General features: G+C 39.2%; 1 protein-coding gene and 1 long non-coding RNA gene across 2 annotated transcripts; both read right to left on the bottom strand.

Moving 5' to 3' along the window:
• Positions 1–8,321: 8,321 nt before the first annotated feature.
• Positions 8,322–9,247, bottom strand: LOC119733641. Its single transcript, XR_005271952.1, has 2 exons — positions 9,134–9,247; positions 8,322–8,944 (listed from the first exon to the last, which is right to left on the bottom strand). It is a non-coding gene; the product is annotated as an uncharacterized LOC119733641 (long non-coding RNA).
• A 4,811-nt stretch (positions 9,248–14,058) lies between these two features.
• LOC119734113 lies at positions 14,059–15,890 on the bottom strand. Its single transcript, XM_038207471.1, has 2 exons — positions 15,329–15,890; positions 14,059–14,355 (listed from the first exon to the last, which is right to left on the bottom strand). The coding sequence occupies exons 1-2, from the start codon at positions 15,540–15,542 to the stop codon at positions 14,060–14,062; spliced, it is 510 nt and encodes a 169-aa protein (XP_038063399.1). The 5' UTR covers positions 15,543–15,890; the 3' UTR covers position 14,059.
• Between the last annotated feature and the right edge of the window lie 4,391 nt (positions 15,891–20,281).

Here is a 20,281-nt window from a genome sequence, read left to right as displayed (position 1 = left end):
AATTGTAGAGCCATTAAGGAATTCTGATCATCTTCCTGTTGCGATTCTAATAGCCTCTACACTCGTGGAAGTAGGTAAAACATTTCCAGTTAGGATTGATAACTTGTCCACTTCTGGATTCACTTTGCGTCCAAAAACACGTACAGGAGTTTTACGCATGATAGATGGTGTTGTGGATAACCGTAGTTCTGAGGTACAATTTCAGGTTTCTGTGAATCACATCCAAATTTCTAGGATTGAAGAGAAATCTACATCTTCTTCCCAGTCCCCAGTAGCAGTAGATTTTGACAGGTTTTTCACGTTCAGATGAGGAGTTGATGGAAGTTAACAAATTATTGGACAAACATAAAGACATATTTGCTGAGCATGAGTTTGACTTGGGCGAGACGAATACTGTATAACATCACATAAACACAACTGATTCAGAGCCGGTGGCTCAAACATTTCTTAGGATTCCCCTTAATCAATACGAGCAGGTCAAACAACATAAAAAAGGTTTGCTAGATCATGGTATGGTGACTGAAAGTCACAGTCATTATGCTGCTCCCATCGTACTTGCTAAGAAGAAGGATGGATCTCTCAGAATGTTCTGGAACCTGCCACGCCAATTGGAAGCAAAATACAGCTTCTCAACTCGCGCCTTCACCTCCTCACTCTCGGATTTCATCACACGAGTGATAAAGTCATAACTGCTGCGTGGCGCCCACTTTTCCATGAGCTCCATCAGTAATTGCAAGTCTGGTTTCTTGTTCAAGTCCGTTGTTCCATACTGGGGTTTAGGGTTCTCTGCTGTTCCGCGATTCAGGGCCTTGGCTGTCTTCATAGCATCAATCTCCTCTGCCGTAGGTCTTATCTTGAAGATGGGGTCGTACTCGGTACGATCTGCAGGTAGATGGGAGTAGATGGGGACGCGGGGGGGGGGGGGATAGACAGGTACGTCATCATAGCTTTGGCGTCTCTGATTGCTTCTCCCGACATCTCACAGCGAGCAGCACGTACGCTCTTGCTTAGTTGTCTCACACGCCAACTGTCTCTCCCAACACTTGAAGAAACCACAACAAGATGGAGGTGTAACCCTCTTATCTTGCAGGCTAGTCCTCCTTTGCTAGGGTCATGTTCAAATACTTGATACTGGTAGTCCCCCAACTCTGCTTGGCAACGCTGGAGGATGGCGGCGACAGGAACGTCGGCATGAGGATTCAAACGCTGAATTATCACCGCCGTCTTATGGAGATTGTTGTATTCTCCAGAAGAACGGGCCGGCTTCATCTTCTTACGGTCGTTGGGAGCTTTCCCGGTGCCGTGAAGCTCGGCGCTACGCTTTACTTGAGAAACTCGGGCATTTATCATATTGCTTGAGCCATTTTGACGTTGTCTGTTCAAAGTCTAAGACCGCAGTGACGCAAAAACGCATTGCCCAGCGTTATAAACCCCAAATGTATACAATTGACTTCTAATGTATACATTTAGAACCGGAACAATAGCGGATTAACCCGGATTAACCCCGATACTTTCGGATTTAAAGCCGGAACTTACCGGAACAAACCGGAATCAACCGGATATATAGTTTTTTTTTTAACTTAGTGGGTTGGCGCCTACCTAATCCACATATTATATTTTAAAAATTATAATTTTTAAAAAATAACGGTTCTTTTACATTCAAATTTAAGACGGTTAACTATTTAAATTTAAAGGTTTTTTTAGTCTATTTTGTAGAGAAAACAATACTCTTTCATGCACCATAGGTCTCAACTCTATGAAAAATTTCCTACGCATACGCGGTTTTAAAAATATGATTTATTAACCGCGTAGGAACATACGCGGCTATTATATGTATTGGTGCACGAACGCGTATGCAATGGTGATCTGTGCCCACTTGAAAAAAATCTGGAATCATACGCGCTTATCTTTTTATTAGTTGCTAATCGCGTATGCGATGGTTTTAAATGCATTTGTGTGAGGGTCCTCTCCTGAAGCGACTGCGTAGACGCGGTGCCAGGTCAGCGGGGGTCAGGTCACGAGGTCAAAGGTCAGGTGGTCGAAAAACGCCCTTTTTTTGGTCCAATTTCTGTTTATTTCAATCCTTGTTGCGTGATGATACATTTGCGATACAGCTCTCACTTCAGTATGCTAGTATGGTAACACAGCTCCAATACAGAACAAAGATTCAAGGATCAGGGATCAGTTAAAATAATCTCCAATAATTGAGGCTATGTGATCTAGGCTACAGTTCCATCCATTGAATACGAAACATGAACTGGCAAAAGCTCCGTTAAAACTGCAATTACAAGAACAAATCCAAATACAAAGTTCAATATCATGGAATTACACTATGTTTACATGCAAATAAGATATAAATGAGAGTACAGTACTTTTCTTATAAAAACTGAATAAACTAAAGCTTCAAAAGACTCTAGAAAGTCCTCAATGATATGAGTAATCATTAAACAATACCTCCTTGCTTCTTCTGGGGGTTATTTAGGCCTTAAAAACAATCAGGTTCTACTGGTCCCTTTGGATGCTCTGGAATACAATATAAAACATGCAATAAAGATGGCTACTTAAACAATGTGCTTTCAACAAGTACAATCCTAGTTGTCAAAAGAGGTCGCCCTATAGGTTTTGCTTAGGCTGCAGTTACACGTTTCTTGCATTCAAAGTGTCCAGATTGAACCGGCCTTTTCTGATAAGCTCTTTCACCACTAGCTTCACTTCCAGAGGACAAACCCCCTCAAGCATGTCATGCATTATATCAAATGTTACCTTGTTCACTATGTGAAAATAAGGTAGTTCATTAAGGGGGCATGGACCTTTGATTTCAATGATCTGAAGGTTGTTTTCCTGGAGGTCAATTTCATAATTCTCCCTTGTGCGTAGGCAATTGGGATTCTCTGTTGTTGCATACCACACTTCATCACGGTGCATTTTGCATCTCCGACAAGGATAATTTGCTGCAAAACCTTCAGCCAGGCCAAAGAGTGAGTGAATTCCCAAATTATCACCCGCAACCTGAGCAATCACAACTTTGACAACCCCATGGAACTCAGCAGAATTTGCCTCTAGTCCAACAGCACAGAGGTGCTTCAAGTCTCTGATCATTGGCTCAAAAAATGGTCCGTATCCAAACAATTTACTGTGGCCACTATTGAACAGTATAGGCATGAATATACTCCTGAGAACAGACCAAAGTTTTGGTGGCACATTCAAAATGCAGAAGTACAAAGCAGTCAAACTTCAAAGTCATCAATGTACAGAACTAATTTGATTGTTCTCTTTGATGAAAAAAGATTACTTTCTTGACATAACCGTCCATCATGAAAATCTCTCAGGCAGCCATCTTTCACTTGGTACGTGAGTGTCCATCAGTTTTCAAATATTTTCAGCCTCCAGCAACATTTCAAAATAACTTTTATAGGTATATTTTGAAGAGTTAGTTGATGTACTGTTTGCTGAATATTACATTTTGTTACACTTGATTGCATCACGCTACTGGAAGCTAATAACTCTGCAACAACTGAAGCAGCTTTTTCTTCAATCTCAGCCTCACCAAATTTATCCCAATATTGCAAGTTCTCATGAGCACCTACATAATTACCATCATCATTTTCATCCGAGTCCGAATGGATTGCAACGTCATCTTCTTCAGTATGCTGTCTGTTTTCAACTTGGTGATCACCAGCTGCTTTGCTATTTCCATGTTTTGAAATTAAGTGGCGAGTGAAAGTGGTGATATATTTATCAAATTTTCTTTCACATCCATTCTGGCTGCATATCACATTCTCAGTAAATACATGGCCATCAAAGCATGGTAGTTTCTCAAGTGCCACACCAAATTTGTAGTGTCTCCCTGGATGACGTTCCCATATTTTAGACAAATCAAACTCACGTCAAGAACTACTTCGTATTCACCTCTTTCTCAGCATGCTCAGTTGCCAACGAAGACAAACGACTTTTAAGTTTTAGCCTGCGTCCTGGGATAGGAACCATCTCCCTCAGTAAGTCTTCATCACCTGCCAACAGCATGAAGGCTTCAGCGTCAATTTCATTTTCTAGAAGAAATAGAAAGGGTTCAAAAGAAAAAGACAAGTTCGATCACAAGATCTCATTGTTCTAAAGCTTTAAGCCCGGTTCATTCTTTACGCGAAACCAAGTGCGAAGCGAAATTCATGTCGTCATCAATGGTGGACGCGCTTCGAAAGTATTGTTGACGTCAGGAATTTTGCTTCGCTTTCGCGTGAAGTATGAACCGGGCTTTACTTGTAAATTACATTTAACATTATAAATAGTAGCTTATATAACCACTAATTTATATTAGTGACTGATTTCTCCGGAACTACTCACATTTTTACCAAACCGAAAGGTGTTTATATATTCTCTTTGTACCTTCAGAAACATTGTGGGAAAATTTCATTTCAATCGGATTTTTGAGGAAAAACGTGAAACAGTCTCGAACATAAGTGCCGCGCTATATCATACGCGTGTACAGATGACCGGCTGTATACTGTATGTGCACAAATCTGCATTTCGCATAGAGCTGCGTGCATGTATGAAAACACATAGGCCCGTACGTGCTAGTGCAGCAGTGACTGGTTCCCGCCGCGCACTTAGGGCCAAATAGCAATAGTCCCGCTGTGCATGCATAATATTTGCCTTAAGGTGACCACGGCCGATTTTCGGCTAACTAACTTTGACAGATGTTTTGTTAAAAAACGAGTTTGACAGAATGGATTTTTGGCAGATTTCTGCAAAGATGGTTGACAGAAAAACAGGAAATTTGTTTTAAAAAGCTGCAATCGTTTCAAACAAGCCCTGCATATAATGGAACTGCAGGTTGGCTTGTTTTTGTGCTCAGGTTCGAATCACTGGGGACCGGACTTCGTCGTGACGCAACCGCAATTTTTTGCCCAGTTCCAGTTTACGCGTGCACTAACGACCCAACTACACGCGTGTTAATCAATCTCGTGTGAAGTATTCTGTATTCAGGTGCGAGAGTGTCGTTTGTAGTGACGATGACAATCTGTACCTGATTTCACGACACTTAATCTGCGATGCATCGTTGTATCCCTAGGATGACGCATCCTGCGATTCATTTCACAAAAATATGCTGTAAGTGCGACACGTCGTAGTGTATTCAAAGGACAAAAGGTGAGTACATGTACATGTACATGTATTTTCATGTTATGTATTTATTCAAAGAACAGTAAATAGTCGTGGAAAAGTCAACAAAGAGTCGTCGATTGTACTTGTGCAAACTTTTCTTAAAAAATTAACAAAATTGAGGATGTATGATGCATTCACACTGGAAAAAACTTCACAGTAGACTGTGTTTGCATCAAATTGTAAAGTGACGTAGTGCTTTGTAAATCTGGTGCAGGTCATCCAGGTACGTGTACACGTACGTATGTGAAATTTTAATGAAGCGAAAATTTGAAACCTGAAATTGCCATCACCACCACTCATGAAATAGTGCAGTTGAACTGCAAGCTCCTTTCTCCAACAAAATATTAATAATAAATAAATATAAAAAAAACCTTTACTTCAGGTGTGAGGGTATGTCTAAATCCATTTGCCCTTTCATAAAGTTGAATTTTTGAATCACTTTTGTTGAATCAACTGCAACTACCCTATTTAATTTTTCAGAATTGTAATAGTTTTATCACTTGCCAAACCTGATTTCATTAATTGAGTTCATGCCTGCATTACATGTGCATTTTATTTACTTGTAAAATATGGCTGTTGTGAAGTTTCACTTCTGTAAATGAAACTTTTTATTTTTAAATGATTTGGATTTGTTGTGAAATAAAGAATGCGTTTATTGCCAAACAAAAACCTATTTGTTATTGTTTTGTTTAAATTATAGATCAAATTAATTGTCAGCAACTTCTCCCAGAATTTTAAGAGGATAGAGTGTCTCATACTAATGGCAAATTCGTGCTTGGTTTTGGATTGTGCTGCCTTAATATGCTGTACAACACACACTCACTCACTCACTCACTCACTGTACAACACTAAACATTTGTGAATTTCGGATTGTGTGTTTAGGTTGTCCACAGTGAGTGTTTTCATCTAATGACAGATGGTTCTTTATTTCTATGTAATCTGTTTTGCATTTTATGTATTTTTAAATTTTATTTGCGACTGTCCGTAAAATGCGATGGTTTTACGTACACATGTACATGTGTAGACGTTGTACGGCGCTTTTGTGTTCACAACACACGCGGCGCTAGGCCAGTTGGTACCCGCGCGTAAGTTTGCATGTATTAATGGAAAACTAGATCGTAAACCAGAGGGCAGCCCGAATTCTCAGCGAAGCTTTGGAATTGTAGTCCGACTTTCAACGTCTATATTTTATTTTAAAATGTCGACCCGACCAAGAAAAAGTATGTTTTGGCTATTTTCATAACTGAATAATGGTATCAACATAAAGATTTCTTCTGAAAAACTGCGTTTCGCTTTTCTTAAAGGGTTTTTAAAAGTCTTCGATACGCGAATAAATTCATCCCGCATTGCCTGTCATTTATGATAATAAAACGTATTTCTAAAGTGTCTAATTTTGACATTATTTGGGACGAAACATCGATGTTTTTTTCTGTATGTGAACGGCGCCATGTTGTGTGACGTCGCTGGCATCATTGGAGTTCACAAATACAGAACTAACGCATTACTTAACCTTTGTGTGTGCGCGCGCTATGCATGTGGAACTGCCGTGATAAAAGTCGTCTCTTACCTCCGGGTGTTTTTTTTCTTCACTTTTTGGAAGTGTCGGAGCATATGCATCGATGAGATTAACAGTTTTGTCATCATTCAAAGCAATATAAGCCGTTGCTATCCGTTGACTTGAAATGTTGATCTTTGTATCGAGGCCGGAATCAATGAAGAATCCTATTCCTTGATATGGATTGTCCGATGGTCCAATGTAGAAAAATTGGAATTGTTTCTTCCATCGCTGGTGGTCACTGCGCGTGATCCAGAATCGCGTAAATGCGTTTTCTGAACTGCTAGTGCACATGGTCAATATGTTTGCATGTCATTTGCAACATCTTCCAGGCGATCATTCTTCAGAATTCCTTGCAAGCTGAAGGTTCCAATGTTTCACTTAATGAAGTTCATGTGGGGCGCTGTGGTCCATTGGTAACGGTGTTCGACTCGTGTGCCGTGGTGCGTGGGTTCGAATCCTGACCGTGGGAACATGGTGCTTGTGCTCTTGAGCAAGGCATTTTACCATTATCACTTCGTCCTTTGGATAGGACGTATAGCTGTAGGTCTCGTGTGTTCTGTAATGCACGTTAAAGAACCTAGTAACACTTATCGCTTAGAGAAGGGTGTTTCTGGCAGTGGCTGCAATGTCCGCCGCAACACCTTGTAAACCATTATAATGTGCTACATTATGGGTGTCATATTTCTCATAAACTTTATTTACCTTTCTTTAATAACTGACATAACTTTCCAGCGCCTTGAGAACCTAATTGTTGGTAGATACGTGCGCTACATAAGACTCCGTCATTATTACTATGAAGTTAGCTTTCTGAAAACAGTGGAATACTCAAAACAGAGTAAAAATGACTATTGGAGAGAAGGAAAACTCCTACCCACTGGGGCGTCACTGCCACAACCGACTTACTCAGGTTGGGTGAGCTTACATTCGTTAGCACAAGTACAGTGTGATTTTTTACCCTGGATTTGGCTTGTCGGAACTGGAAAGTGGAACTAATTGAGGATGCCATGGAAAAAAGTGTTTTTATTAACCAGAGGAGCACCGTTCCATTGGCACGTACGTTAGTGAAATATGACACCAGTGTCAACTTGGTCTGAGCGTGCGCACATAAATTATGATAATGGCCACCCGAAATCCCGCGGGAGAACGCTGTACGCACGCGTTTGTGACGTCACTACGCAAAAACGCGCACGAACTTTCCGCGCGGTAAAAACGAACCTCAAAGTTCTACTTTATCATTCCAAAAATGTTTTTTCCAGCAAATTTGCCTTGGCTGACCTAGTACTCCATTAATTATTGTAATTTTTCCATTTTATGAGAACTGAGCTTATATTTTTTGCACTCAACCAGAAGTTGATCTCGTTCGCGTATTTCACGCTTTTCATGAGAAGCTTGCGTGTAATTGTATAGGGAACTTACCTGCGTGCTAAAGCATAGGCAGATTCACGAGTGTTTAAGCAGTTCCGTGAAATTTTTATTGTTGCAGCTTGTAGACTGTTAAATTACAAGATAATCCATTATTTATGAAAAGTAGCAATGGTATTCAGTAGACCTATTCATCGTTTAAATTATTAGAATTATTTCATTGAATTTTCTCTTTCCAATCCCATCCCTTTATTTTTGAAAGCCCAAGTTTCAATTTCAGTTTTAAACACCGACCAGTTTGAGTGTTTTGCTTTTTGTTTTTTCAACAAAATAATTTGTAAAGAAAAAAACTTTTATTCGACAATCACTAGAATGAAAAATTAAATCCTTGCTGCAATCCTAATTTCGAATCCAACAGCCGATGTTACGAGACCCAAGCATTTTTGTCTTATAACCATACTGCAATTTTTGTTCACTACATGTATACTGCAATATCAATTTAATCAGGAGATATTTTGTCTAAATAAACAATTAAAGTCTCTAGTTTTGCATTGGCTTGATGATACATGTACTTGGTTGTCAGCAGAAGCCATGTAATTCTATTCTAAGTCGGTAAACTTACTTTTGATTTCTTCTGAGTACATTTGTTAATGGTTACATTTCTGTTTAATGCATGTCTAGTCTCCATTATTAAAATAATTAAAAATCTTTAAAGTATATTAAATAAAAGGATTTTTAAAATTCAGTTCAAAGTCTGTCCATAGTTTTATTCTTCACAGAGTTCTTCATCATGTCTCATATTGTAGATTCCAAGGTCTGCATCGTCATCAGAAGGAACGACAATCAAAACATCTCCATTTACAGCTGCAAAAAAAAATGGAAAAGGAAATGAAGCAAGATTAAAATAATGCAAAACACAACATTTAAATGTCTAAAAAATATATGACACAAAAATACATTGGAAGAAGGAATAGCCACGGTCATAATCACAAAATTTAATTTGAAATTGAACCAGTTTTCATATATACTGCACATAACCAAATCCCTGTTTACCCGCATATTACACCCAAAACTCGACTCCAAAGCGGTGCCTGTCACAAGCGATGTGTGTGGTGGGGTTTCGAGCTCGAACTCCCGGCACGGCTGGCCGTCGACGACCGCGTTATGCCACCGAATGGTGTCAAATTTCTTCCCACGAGCATGACGAGTGCGGGCATGCAATGCCTGCGATGTCCTTTCTAACGTGGTGTGAATGGAGATCGGAGGTTTCTTGACTTCGCCGAGACATAAGCAGTACAGAATCTTCGTTTTTGCTGCAAGATTCAGCATTTTGGAACTCGTTTAGCAGTTTCCCAGTGTGCATTTCTTGATGCTCAACGCGTGTCACATGCGTATTCAAGTCGAAATGTCGCCAAAAATGTGATAGTCAAGGACGAAAATTCACGAAAAAAAAAATATTAGCTGGGTTCCCACATAGAAAACAATGAAGATTACACCCTCGTTCACTACTTTTCAGAAGTAAAAATTCCGTAAAAAAATAACTTTTAGAAATATGCCCTTTTTTGATAAGATATCAGGAAAAAAGTTCAATTTTCATGCAAAATCATCCCAAAATTCAAACTTGGATAAAATTGGATTACAAAATGATATTTTCATAATTTAAAATGTATTTATCATTTTGATGAAGCCTCCTTACCAACCGGGGTGCTTAGAAACCGTCAGAGGCGATGTAATCGCTGATATGGGGTGGTTTAATTGGTGAGTTTTCGCGCTGATAAATAAATGAATATTCATGAACCGATAATTAGGAGCTCATACGCGCGCGTACGCCCGCCATTTTTAAAAAAATACGCGCACGCGCAAACCATTTTGCGCGGAATGAGATACGTGTTGGAAGGTCATTCCTTTTGTGGCCTTTGTAACCACCGGCTACCTTCAAGAGAGTACTGTATCTCGATGACGAAGGTCTTTGGCAAAACGGTTGATGGGGAGATAGAGAGACTTGAGAAGATGTTTCGGAGACAGAGACAGGTCAACCTCAATCTGAAGCCGGAGAAGTAAAGCCTATTCTGGCAATCGGAAGCCTTTCTGGGGAACTTGATCTGGGAAACGGTTTTGCAATTGTATACCTGATGGCGTGTGATGACGTAACAGTACTCAAAGCATCTTAGTACAATGGTACAAGTTCATACTAGGTTTTATGATCATCCAGCGAACCATTCGGAAGAACTTTGGTTTTGGTTTGATTTCAGGCTAATGTTTTCTTTAATTATATGCACCTATCTTTCGGTAGACCCGTAAGTTAAGGTCAAGCGAGTTCACAAACACGTGGTTGGAACACAATTGATCATTTTGTTCAAAAGTTAGAGGTGAAAGAAGATCGTCAAATATTATTTGTGGGTAACAAAATATTATAAGATGGAATTTTGCGTCAGGGTGATATAAATCAAATTAGGTTTTGCCCTTCACCGGGGTTTTTGAACACTGTATACTCAGTGTGTTACCTCCCAAGTGAAAGTTGAAAAAATCCCTCGGGTGGGACTCGAACCCACGACCTCCTGCTTTCTAGTGCAGATGTCTAACCACTCGACCACTGAGCTAACGGGATCGGTTGGCCGGTTCGAATCTGATGTACATGGCAGCGGGTACCGCACAAACGTCGGTGAAGGGCAAAACCTAATTTGAATTAACAAAATATTGCAATTAAACAGCCAACGATTAGCCACACAAAGGCATCAGCCATCGACTCAAATTCACCGGTACTCAACCAAATTTATAGGTTAATCCTCCCAATCCAATAAATTACACCCAATCCAATAAATTTCACCCATTTCAAACTTCCTGTGCTTCCCTTAGTGGTATATTTGGAATACTGGACGTCACTTGGTGTGGTAGCGTACAAATGCAGGTGCTTTAATTTCACCGAGGAATTGGTCAGCCAGGCAGGGAATCTACTTGTCGACAGACATCACACTTAAAGGGACACTAGGTCCTGGAACATCCCAATCGTCTTTTTCGGACGTTCAAGGAACCACATTGTTTTGCATTGGTGATGTTCCCGAGACACACAACGTGTATATCGTACAATGTATGAGAAAAAACGAAAAACGTATTCGTACGCCGTCGTGTCCGATGTAAACAATCACATGTTTGAAATAAGATAAATAAGCAATTCAAAACGTGATTTTTTTTCGGGATTTCAGGACCTAGTGCCCCTTTAACACATTTACGTACTATTTTACATGCAAATGATAAAGTAAAGAGAGCAGTAAATTTGAAAATTAAAGATCTCAAGTCAAGCCTTGCGACTTGACTTGACTGGGGAAAAAAGTGAATTTAAAATTGACGTGCGACTCGACTGGCCTTTCGAATATTTGACTTGTAAGTCAAATACTTAAAAACAAATGGGCGAACAGTGACTTGCGACATGACTTGCCTGGGGCAAAAATTGAATTGCAACATGATTAATATGTATCTGTTTAAAGATTATCCAAGACAGGTCAGTCCGATATAGAACACAAGGCAACGATTACCCTCTCTTCACAGCCTAGTGAGATGGCAAAACAGTTTTGAGTGCTAACACACCATTCAGCATGACTCAGATGAGTCTTTGCTTTAAAAGAAATCTTGCCAGCTATGCCGACTGCTCGATCACTGGATGCTTTGACAGATGGTGCTTTGTTGGTTGCTCCAACACTTGGTGTTCCATAGCCTGATGTTCCCTTACCGAGTACTCCTATGGTGAAATAGCCTGAACCTCAACCAGTTGACGCCTCCTTGGTTGAAGATCCGGAGGCTTGAGCTCTAATAGGAGTTGCTATGGTGGATTCTCCAAAACAAGCAAGAAAATATTTAGAGTGCTCCATCACTTAGTGATCCTATCACGAAAAAGTCTGCAGATGTACCTCTTGACGCCTTCTTGGTTGAAACTCCAGAGCCTGAAGCTCTAATATATGCTGTTATGGTGAAGGTTCCCAAGCCTGCAGAAGCTATGTCGACTGCCTATTCAATGAGTGATCCTGTAATGGAATAGCCTACAGCTGTACACCTTGACGCCTTCTTGGTTGAAGCTCCAAGCCTGAAGATCTATAAGTGCCGTTATGTATGCTCCAAAGACTGAAGAAGCTATGCCGACTGCAACATCACCGAGTGTTCCTGTGGTGGAAGTTTGAAAAAGGGATGGCACTATCCCATTCAGTGACACTTCTTCTCTGGTGACTTGTATGGCATAGTATGGGTTTAAAGCATGACTGAGTCTTTGCCGGTTATGTCCGATTGAAATGTAGAGTGGGCGGACATAAGAGATTAAGTGACTATGATAGGTTGGGTAATCAAATGTGATTAAAGGTGCGAGCAGAGGATTATGTTCGCAAATCCTCTTGTTAGCAATAGCATGCTTTCGTGCCTTACTGTTGGGCACTCTTCAGTTGCAAGTAGGTGATTCAAGAAAGAATCGAAGCTGACTCGCGGAAAAGTTGTGGTTGGGATTGGTTATATTCCAATCATGTATCGTAAGTTTGAAGTGTTGTGGTTACAACCATGTGACTTTAGTTGGTTTCAACCTATTATTTCTTCCTTTTATTGCAGGAGCCACAGAAGAAGAAGAGTGACAATTGAACAGGTTTTCGGTCAACTGAAACGCAAATTTCCCTGCTTGTCACTCGGGCTCCGTGTCGCCCCCCGTACAGCCTGTCAAATTATCAAGGCCTGTTGTGTGCTGCATAACACTGCCAAAGAATTGAGGGAGCCGGAGATAGAGGGAGAGCTGAGAGAGAATGAGGGAAACGATGACATACCCTATGATGGGCACATCCAAGATGGTACGATACAGAGGAACAGAATAATAAATGCATACTTTTGAATACTTTTTATCAATCCCACTTGTTTTTGTACAATTTATCAATCCCTCTATGTTGCATATTTACAGGTTGTTGTTTCCAGTACCAATGAACCCTTATGTTTTTCGAATCCATTCTAATACAGAGTTCCAGTAGAGTAAATCCATTTTATTGATGTAACCTGCAGCAATCAATTGAATCTGAAAAACAGAACCATCCAACATATAATTTGACTGTAAGATTTGTTCATTTATCTTGGTGTTTTTGTAACCTATTTTATGTATTAAAATTTCAGCAATCCTACTCAGAATGTTTACAGGCACTGAAAATGCTTGTGAATAAATTTTTACACATTAGAGATGTCGAGTTAATTTTGCACGTTTTTCAAGCCTATAATTAGTTTCTTCAAAATACCTTCATGCAACACAATGGGATTGAATGGATTTATTTCTTTAACTACTTGACAATTTCTTCATAAGTTTCAGTTTAATGATTCTTTAGACCTAAATAATTATAGGGCTCATGCAATGTAACTTGTTTTTATGCAATCCTTCAAAATGCAAATTTGTATCCCCTTAAACCTTATATTTAACTTTTGTTTGCCATTTCTAAGGGCATTTTGCTGCCTTTTGATTTTGAGGCTCATACAAATTGCCACATAAAAGCAAAAGTATAATGTCATTTCAGGCAGAGACCTTAATGTTGCATCTAGAACAGCATCAACAGGTGCCCGAATTTGGATACTTTGCTGTTGTAAATTCCTTTTCTGTGGTGATCCATTGTGGCGTCAGTAAGACAATGAGCAAATTTATCTCACAGATGTTTCCAATAAGCAAATATTTGGGTTCATAATTTGATCAGAACATCCCTCAACTGACAAGTGTCTTCCTGAAATAACATTATGACAACAGCGCCCTCAGTTGGCCGGAAAAGCTTGGAACATTTTAAATGTTTAAAGAAGTGCAGTTTTCAACAAAATGCCAGTGATATTATATCTTCATGACGATGACGGGGCTACTGTGCAGTGAACTGAGAATGTGGATCGCTAAACTGCTTGACCGGCAATGATAGATGTGAATGTAGCAGAAAGTTGCACAAAATATGTTGCCGACAAAAATGCATTGTAATTTTCAGGAGCCCTTTAATTAGTTTGATCCCTCAGCAACAGGTTGGAAAGGAACAGTTGGAAGTTGTGGCTGATTTCACCCAGTGAACCTGAAATCTGCCTACTAACTTCCAGCTGCTCCTTAGCAACCTGAAGTCTCTCTTGTTCCAGCGCCAGTTTCTGTTTCTCTATCTCCAAGATGGAGTCCACCTTTGTAGTTTTTGTTGTCACTTCCTCTGATTCCTGAACAATTCCTGGATGTCGATGATGTGCTTCCTCTGATGGAGGGGCCGGGTTGGACTCAGCAGGTGCGACTTCACCTAGACTGATGGCTTTAAACAAACAAAACAAAAACAAAACAAAAATGTTTGCTTAAAACTGAATAATATTCATTAAATCAAGAGTCGTTAATAATTGCCAGGAAATATTGAATTACTGTACATACTTTTTCTTGTGTAAATAGTTTTGATACAATGTCATTTGTTTGTATTTTTACTGCACAAAAATTTCCTTCAGTGCTGAATTAAACCTAAGTTAATATTACTTGAACAATTTTAAATTCCAAGAGCATTCATTGCCTCTGTGACTTGTATAACTAGGACTCGAGCCAGATTTTTTTAAAAAATTATATGTATTCCCAGTTCATTAAATTAGAGAAAAGCTGTGAAAAAATGGAAACATTTACAATGAGAGGTTTTAGCAGTACCTCAATTTTTTTCCCAAATAACTTTTAAAGGCGACTTGCAACTCTGACTTGACCGGAGTCTCTTGTGGCTGGGACTCGACCTGCAAGACTTGGGACTTGGAACAGTCCCCTGAAAGCTTGTTTTCCTTTAAAATTGCATCACACGGCCTCCATTTTGTTTTACATTTTAACAAATTTCGACTGAAGATCCAACGACTCTTTGTTGAATATCAAACGACTATTTCAGGCATGCAACTGGGAAATCACAAAAAAAAGAGGAAATTCAAATTTTTCCCAGACTTTGTACAGTGTTTTTCTATTTTCAATGGCACACATGTGAAGTAAAAAAAGGGGAAATCAGCTGAACCGAGGAAAAGTTGCATGCCTGCTATTTACTGTACACTGATTAAATACATAAAACAGTCACCAAGTTGTGCTATAAATACACCTTCGACGCGTCGCACTTACGACATGTTTTTTGAAATGGATCGCAGGACGCGTTGCAGCTGAGACGCATCGTAGAGGTACGGCACGTCGCAGCGCTGCGATGCATCGTAAGTTATGATGACCTTAATGAAATCGAATGCTTGTATGACTGCACACTAATTAAAACTACTTACTATTTGCCACCATGTCTAGCATCAATTCCTCAGCTGTGCTGTCCTCAACTGGTATTGCAGCTGCTGGGTCAGACTCACCATCATCCGCCGACAGGATGCCATCCTTGGCAACTGGTGCAAGTGCATCTAGCACGACTTCGAATGTTGGATTCAGATCCGGTTTTTCTCCTCCATCTTCATAAAAATGAAGAAAATCTAGACTTGTAATCATCATAAAACAAATGATGGAAGGAAAAAAAAATACTTTTCATAGAAAAATGTATTAAATTTAATCAAGTTCTAGAATTAATAAAGCAAAAATTTCCCCTTCAGACTTTGTATGTTTAACTTCGAAGAAAACCACATGAATGAAGATCCCTTTCTATTTGAAATGGAAAGTTTTAGATTCTTTTTGTTTGAACGATTATTTTAAAAATGTTAACACCACATGCTTAGTATTATTTCGAAAAAAAAGCCAACAATGATGCACAACCAACTTTTTTTTAAACGTTATTAGAAACAGCAGTGTTGTTTGGCCTTAACCTTATATTGAGCTGTGACAAACATATATCCATTGCCCATTGAACATCTATTTCCCCTTTGTCAGATGCTGATGTTGCAAGAACAATGGACCCATTGTACAATCCCCCCCCCCCCCACCTTCATAACAGTTTACTGCCATGTTAAGTTATTTATGTGAGAGGCCTAGCTAGGTCTATAGAAAATTACAAAAGGATGACTATTGGGGTCGAGACTGCATGAATAATGAAAAGGAAAGCATGTATTATCCCGTCGCCACTTCTTTGGTTGTGTACAAAGTCTATGGAGAGTAGAGTGCATTTTCAACGTATTTTTTTAACGAAATTGGAAATGTCTTCTAGGGCAAAATTCATGCCTATTCAACAGTTTTGCAAGGACTGATCTTCATTGAATAATATACAATAAAAAAGTGGCATCAGGATGGAAAATTCTTTCTGTAACTGATCCATGGTGTGAGGGCAACATGTACACAGACAATCACAAACAAATGTACAAACTATGATGTAGGACAATCCCCCCCCCCCCCGAAAAAAAAAATGAATAAATAAATGAAACAAATAAATACAAATTAAAAATAAAATATTAAATAAATGTTTGTTTAACTAAATGAGCTTACCCGTTCTGTTACATTCTCTATGGTATGACCGTGCTTGACTGGTGATGGTTTGCCACTTCTTTCTATTTTTTTTCCACGGTCGCTCCACCCCTCCATTTTCCACCAATACTCTCCCTGCCATTTTCCAGTAGTGGATTTTAACCTTTTCCACATTGGCTGTGGATTTGCTGCTCGTGCCCATCAGCTGGTGCTTGTAGGCCCGCACAAATTCACTCAACACTTTTATTTCTTCGTGAGACCAATTACTGGCCCTAGACCTCCCCGTCCCCCCACTTTCGTTGACGTTCATGCTGCTGCACGTTGCCGTTGGCTCCATGTGTACGTACACAAGTAGTAAAGTACATGTACATGTACACCATGTACACGGTACACCACAGACGCATTCGATGTTGCGACTCAAAATGTGTTTTTACAACCCCAAAAATGACCTCATTGTGTAACTTGTACAATGCAAAGAACCAAAATTGACCAATTTCCCTAGTAACGTATATACTTACGTGGTAAACGAGCTAGCAGACGTTTTTTAGCAGACGAATTTTTCACTCCAAAACAACCGCCAATCAGCCATCTTGATTTTACTGCAAGCGCGTGTACATTTCCGACGGCCGTAGCACGCAAAAGGTCATCCTCGTTCAATAATTGGCGGTTTGTAAAATTGTATTTCGGATGCGTCTTCCATAAGATGCGTTTGGTGAAATCGATCTTTGGACGCGTCTTAGCTAGGATCGATCTTAGAGGGGGGACTCGTCCTAAGTCCTAAGATAAGTTGTAAAATAAGACAAGTTTCGTGAAATCGGCTGCTGGATAGCTAATAAAGAGCCGCACAATGAATGAATTTGACGCCATATTGGTGAGACCGGCTGGTGATCTACAAAGGACAAGTTGCCGTTTTTAAAGACAGCATGATTTCTTTTGTAACGTCGCGGTTCATTTGACTTATATTTTGTTCACCACTACTGACCAATGTTAACTACAGTTTTTCTAACGTCGTGGTTACTAAAATGCCGCAAATATCACTTTTTCGGCGTTTTGAAATAATAATCACGACGGATGTGTGTCCCTTTTAGGCAAGTAAAACAGAATCTAGCTTTTTTGCGTTTTCTTTGGGATTTTTTCTTTGAAAAGTGAATTTCGTTTTTCAATAGTTTACCCTGACTGAGACAATTTGCTGATCCACTTGAGATAATTTACACTTTAGACACAAATATACCATGATGTCCGACTTCAGTTCTTGTCCCAGTATTCAGACTGCCTTTCTTAGTGATGATGTGAACTCTGCATTGAAGTCTTTAATTCGGGCCCATTTTGCCTCCGACAAGTTGTAGCGGGTCCTCCACTCAGGGTGTTTGATCAAAAAGTGTGCAAGCTTTGAGAGAGACAGAAGGTACGTGCACTGTGTTTTGGTCTGCCTGTTTTCTTCCTGAAGGAATTACAAAGCCCAGTGAATAAGTTCACAGAAGAAGTTGTTAATGATAAATCTTTCAAGCCAATGTTGACTGAACCTGTAGACAGTTTGTCTCTTCAAACTTCAATATTTTTGTTCAAAGCTTCGTTCAATCCAAACACGTTTACGTTCAACTAATCTCTGTACTTTGAAAACCAGATAAACTGGTTTTTTTTTTTTTAGTTTGTTAATATTTATAAAGTTAACTAATCCTTTGCATATATAGTTCTAGGTTTTTTGTTTCCTCTAGGGGTTCACCCAGAATTAAAACCGAAGAATTTCCTATGTGAACTAGTCAGGGAAGAGGTAAATGTGTATTAAAGTAATGATGAATCTTTTCTGTGTTTGAACTAATGTTTATCCAAACAGTATTGGATCCATGTGTGTGGACGAGGCGACTGACATGCAGTAACCTCTCTAAATCCGCCCTTGCATTGTGGAATTTTGTATGGTGGAATTTATTTCAAAAGTGTATTTTTTATGAAGCAAAAAATATGTCATACACATTTATGTGATAATAATATTATATATAATAACATTTCCTTTTGGGGCACACTTGGTCTCATCAGTTTCCCGGGGTCCTTAAATCCCAGCCTTTCTTGGCAGACAACGAGATGTCTCCAGTGCTGGCAGGCATTTTTTGGCGAGATGACTCCAGGTTGTCGTACTCATCTAATGCATCAAGGAGGGAGTCCAGATCAGGTCAAGAAATTTGGTTATTATTGGTTGCAGTATTTGTTAATTGCCCGTCAGGAAGTAGTATGAGTGTTACCCGTTTGTCAATGGAGCCCAGTCCCCTGTCAAACATCAAATATGCCTAGACATGCACATTTATGTGACCCCGATGTTACTAATGAAAATTCAAGTCATGTGACCTTCCATTTAAGGGGCACTTGTCAAGTACCCATATATATAAACTTTTACTGGTTTGATTTGTAATTCCAAATACATGTAAACCAGGACATGTTGGCTATCAACTTTGAAGTGACGTTGTCTTGTCTTCATTACACGTCGTTTTAAACAGCCAAAACAGCTTGTGCGTGTCCACAAACACATTTCTAATTAAAATGTTTCTTTATCCATTGACTAAGAATTGCACTGCTTGGGTGTGCTTGAGGACTCTGCGCAAAGTGCCTCTCGATTCATTTAAAACATCTGCTTGTAAATATGTCAGGGTATCATGATGGATGTCTCAATAAACTGCCAGCCTTTCCTTGTGACGGACCGCTTCCCACACGATTAAACACAAGGTAGCGTTATTTGCTATCCTTTTCAGTAAGAATTTCATATACGAACAATACAAATTTTAGCCTATAGTGACTTATCAGCAATCAGAAATAACATGTTCGAAGAAATCAATTCAGCAGTGACAATATTTCGGCATTTACTTCAAAACACTTGGAATTGTTTAGACCTATTCAATATCTTAAGGAGTTTGCTCACAACATGTCTAGTAGTGTGCGTGTATGGAACTCTTTCTTCCTTTCCTGTGTTCGTAAAATGTATCTCTTCTTAACATGTGAACAATCGTAATTTGTCATTGTAATTACTCCATGGTGCTTAATAATAACCTTTGAAGAACCATGAAAAAATGAATAAAACAAGATTATTCTAAGACAAGATAAGCTTGCACAAGAAAAGATAAGCTAAACCACACATACTCGATCCACCACTAAATGGAACATACCATCTTTGAAAACATCAGACTTAATCAGTCTCAATGAATTTTGCTCATAGTTTGTTCCATAAGAGAATTGTAAATCAAACTACCAAGAATAATACATACAGAAATACAACAGTTAATTAAACTCATGACGACAATAATTGTTTAGACCGTTGATGTATATGTCTGTTTTATTTCACATCCGTATATGCATGTACAAAAAAAACAATTAAATTCGAAAGTGATAGTGACAAAAAGTAATATGTTTAAAACAACTCTTCAGCTTGGATAGTCATATACAAATGCACATGCAAATCTGTAGCTGAATCTGTAACTTGACTTCATGCAAATTCTGATTTACGACTTCACTTATCTTGAAAGTACTTGAGGTCTGACTTAATTACATGAGAAACTTGATTTGTGAATTGACTCAAGAACATTTTTGACTTCACTGGACTTTTAACTTACCTTGATGAAAAGATTCTTGAGACTTTACCGCAGTCATATCAACAGTTGACTACATGTGTATTGAGTGTATTGCACTTGCATGTCTTTTTCTGTCTTTGGGCCAATTTCTGGAGAACCCTAGTTCTTCCCTTCTTTCTCTGCTGCTGTAGTGTCTCAGCCGCGCTAACTTGCTCTTTTTATCCAGGGACTTTTCATCAAGCTGAGCGGTTTTTTTTCATCTCTTCTCTTTCAACTTTAACCTTT

This window comes from Patiria miniata, unplaced genomic scaffold (assembly GCF_015706575.1).
Source record: "Patiria miniata isolate m_02_andy unplaced genomic scaffold, ASM1570657v1 HiC_scaffold_26, whole genome shotgun sequence".
Lineage (NCBI taxonomy): Eukaryota > Metazoa > Echinodermata > Asteroidea > Valvatida > Asterinidae > Patiria > Patiria miniata.
This window is presented reverse-complemented; position numbering and strand designations above follow the sequence as displayed.

Bases quoted from the DNA above. Each gene is read 5' to 3' on its own strand.
- LOC119734113 (XM_038207471.1), bottom strand. From the start codon at position 15,542: ATGATGATTACAAGTCTAGATTTTCTTCATTTTTATGAAGATGGAGGA. The intron at 14,356-15,328 runs GTAAGTAGTTTT...GTTTGTTTAAAG, and splicing joins GCTAGACATGGTGGCAAATA to CCATCAGTCTAGGTGAAGTC.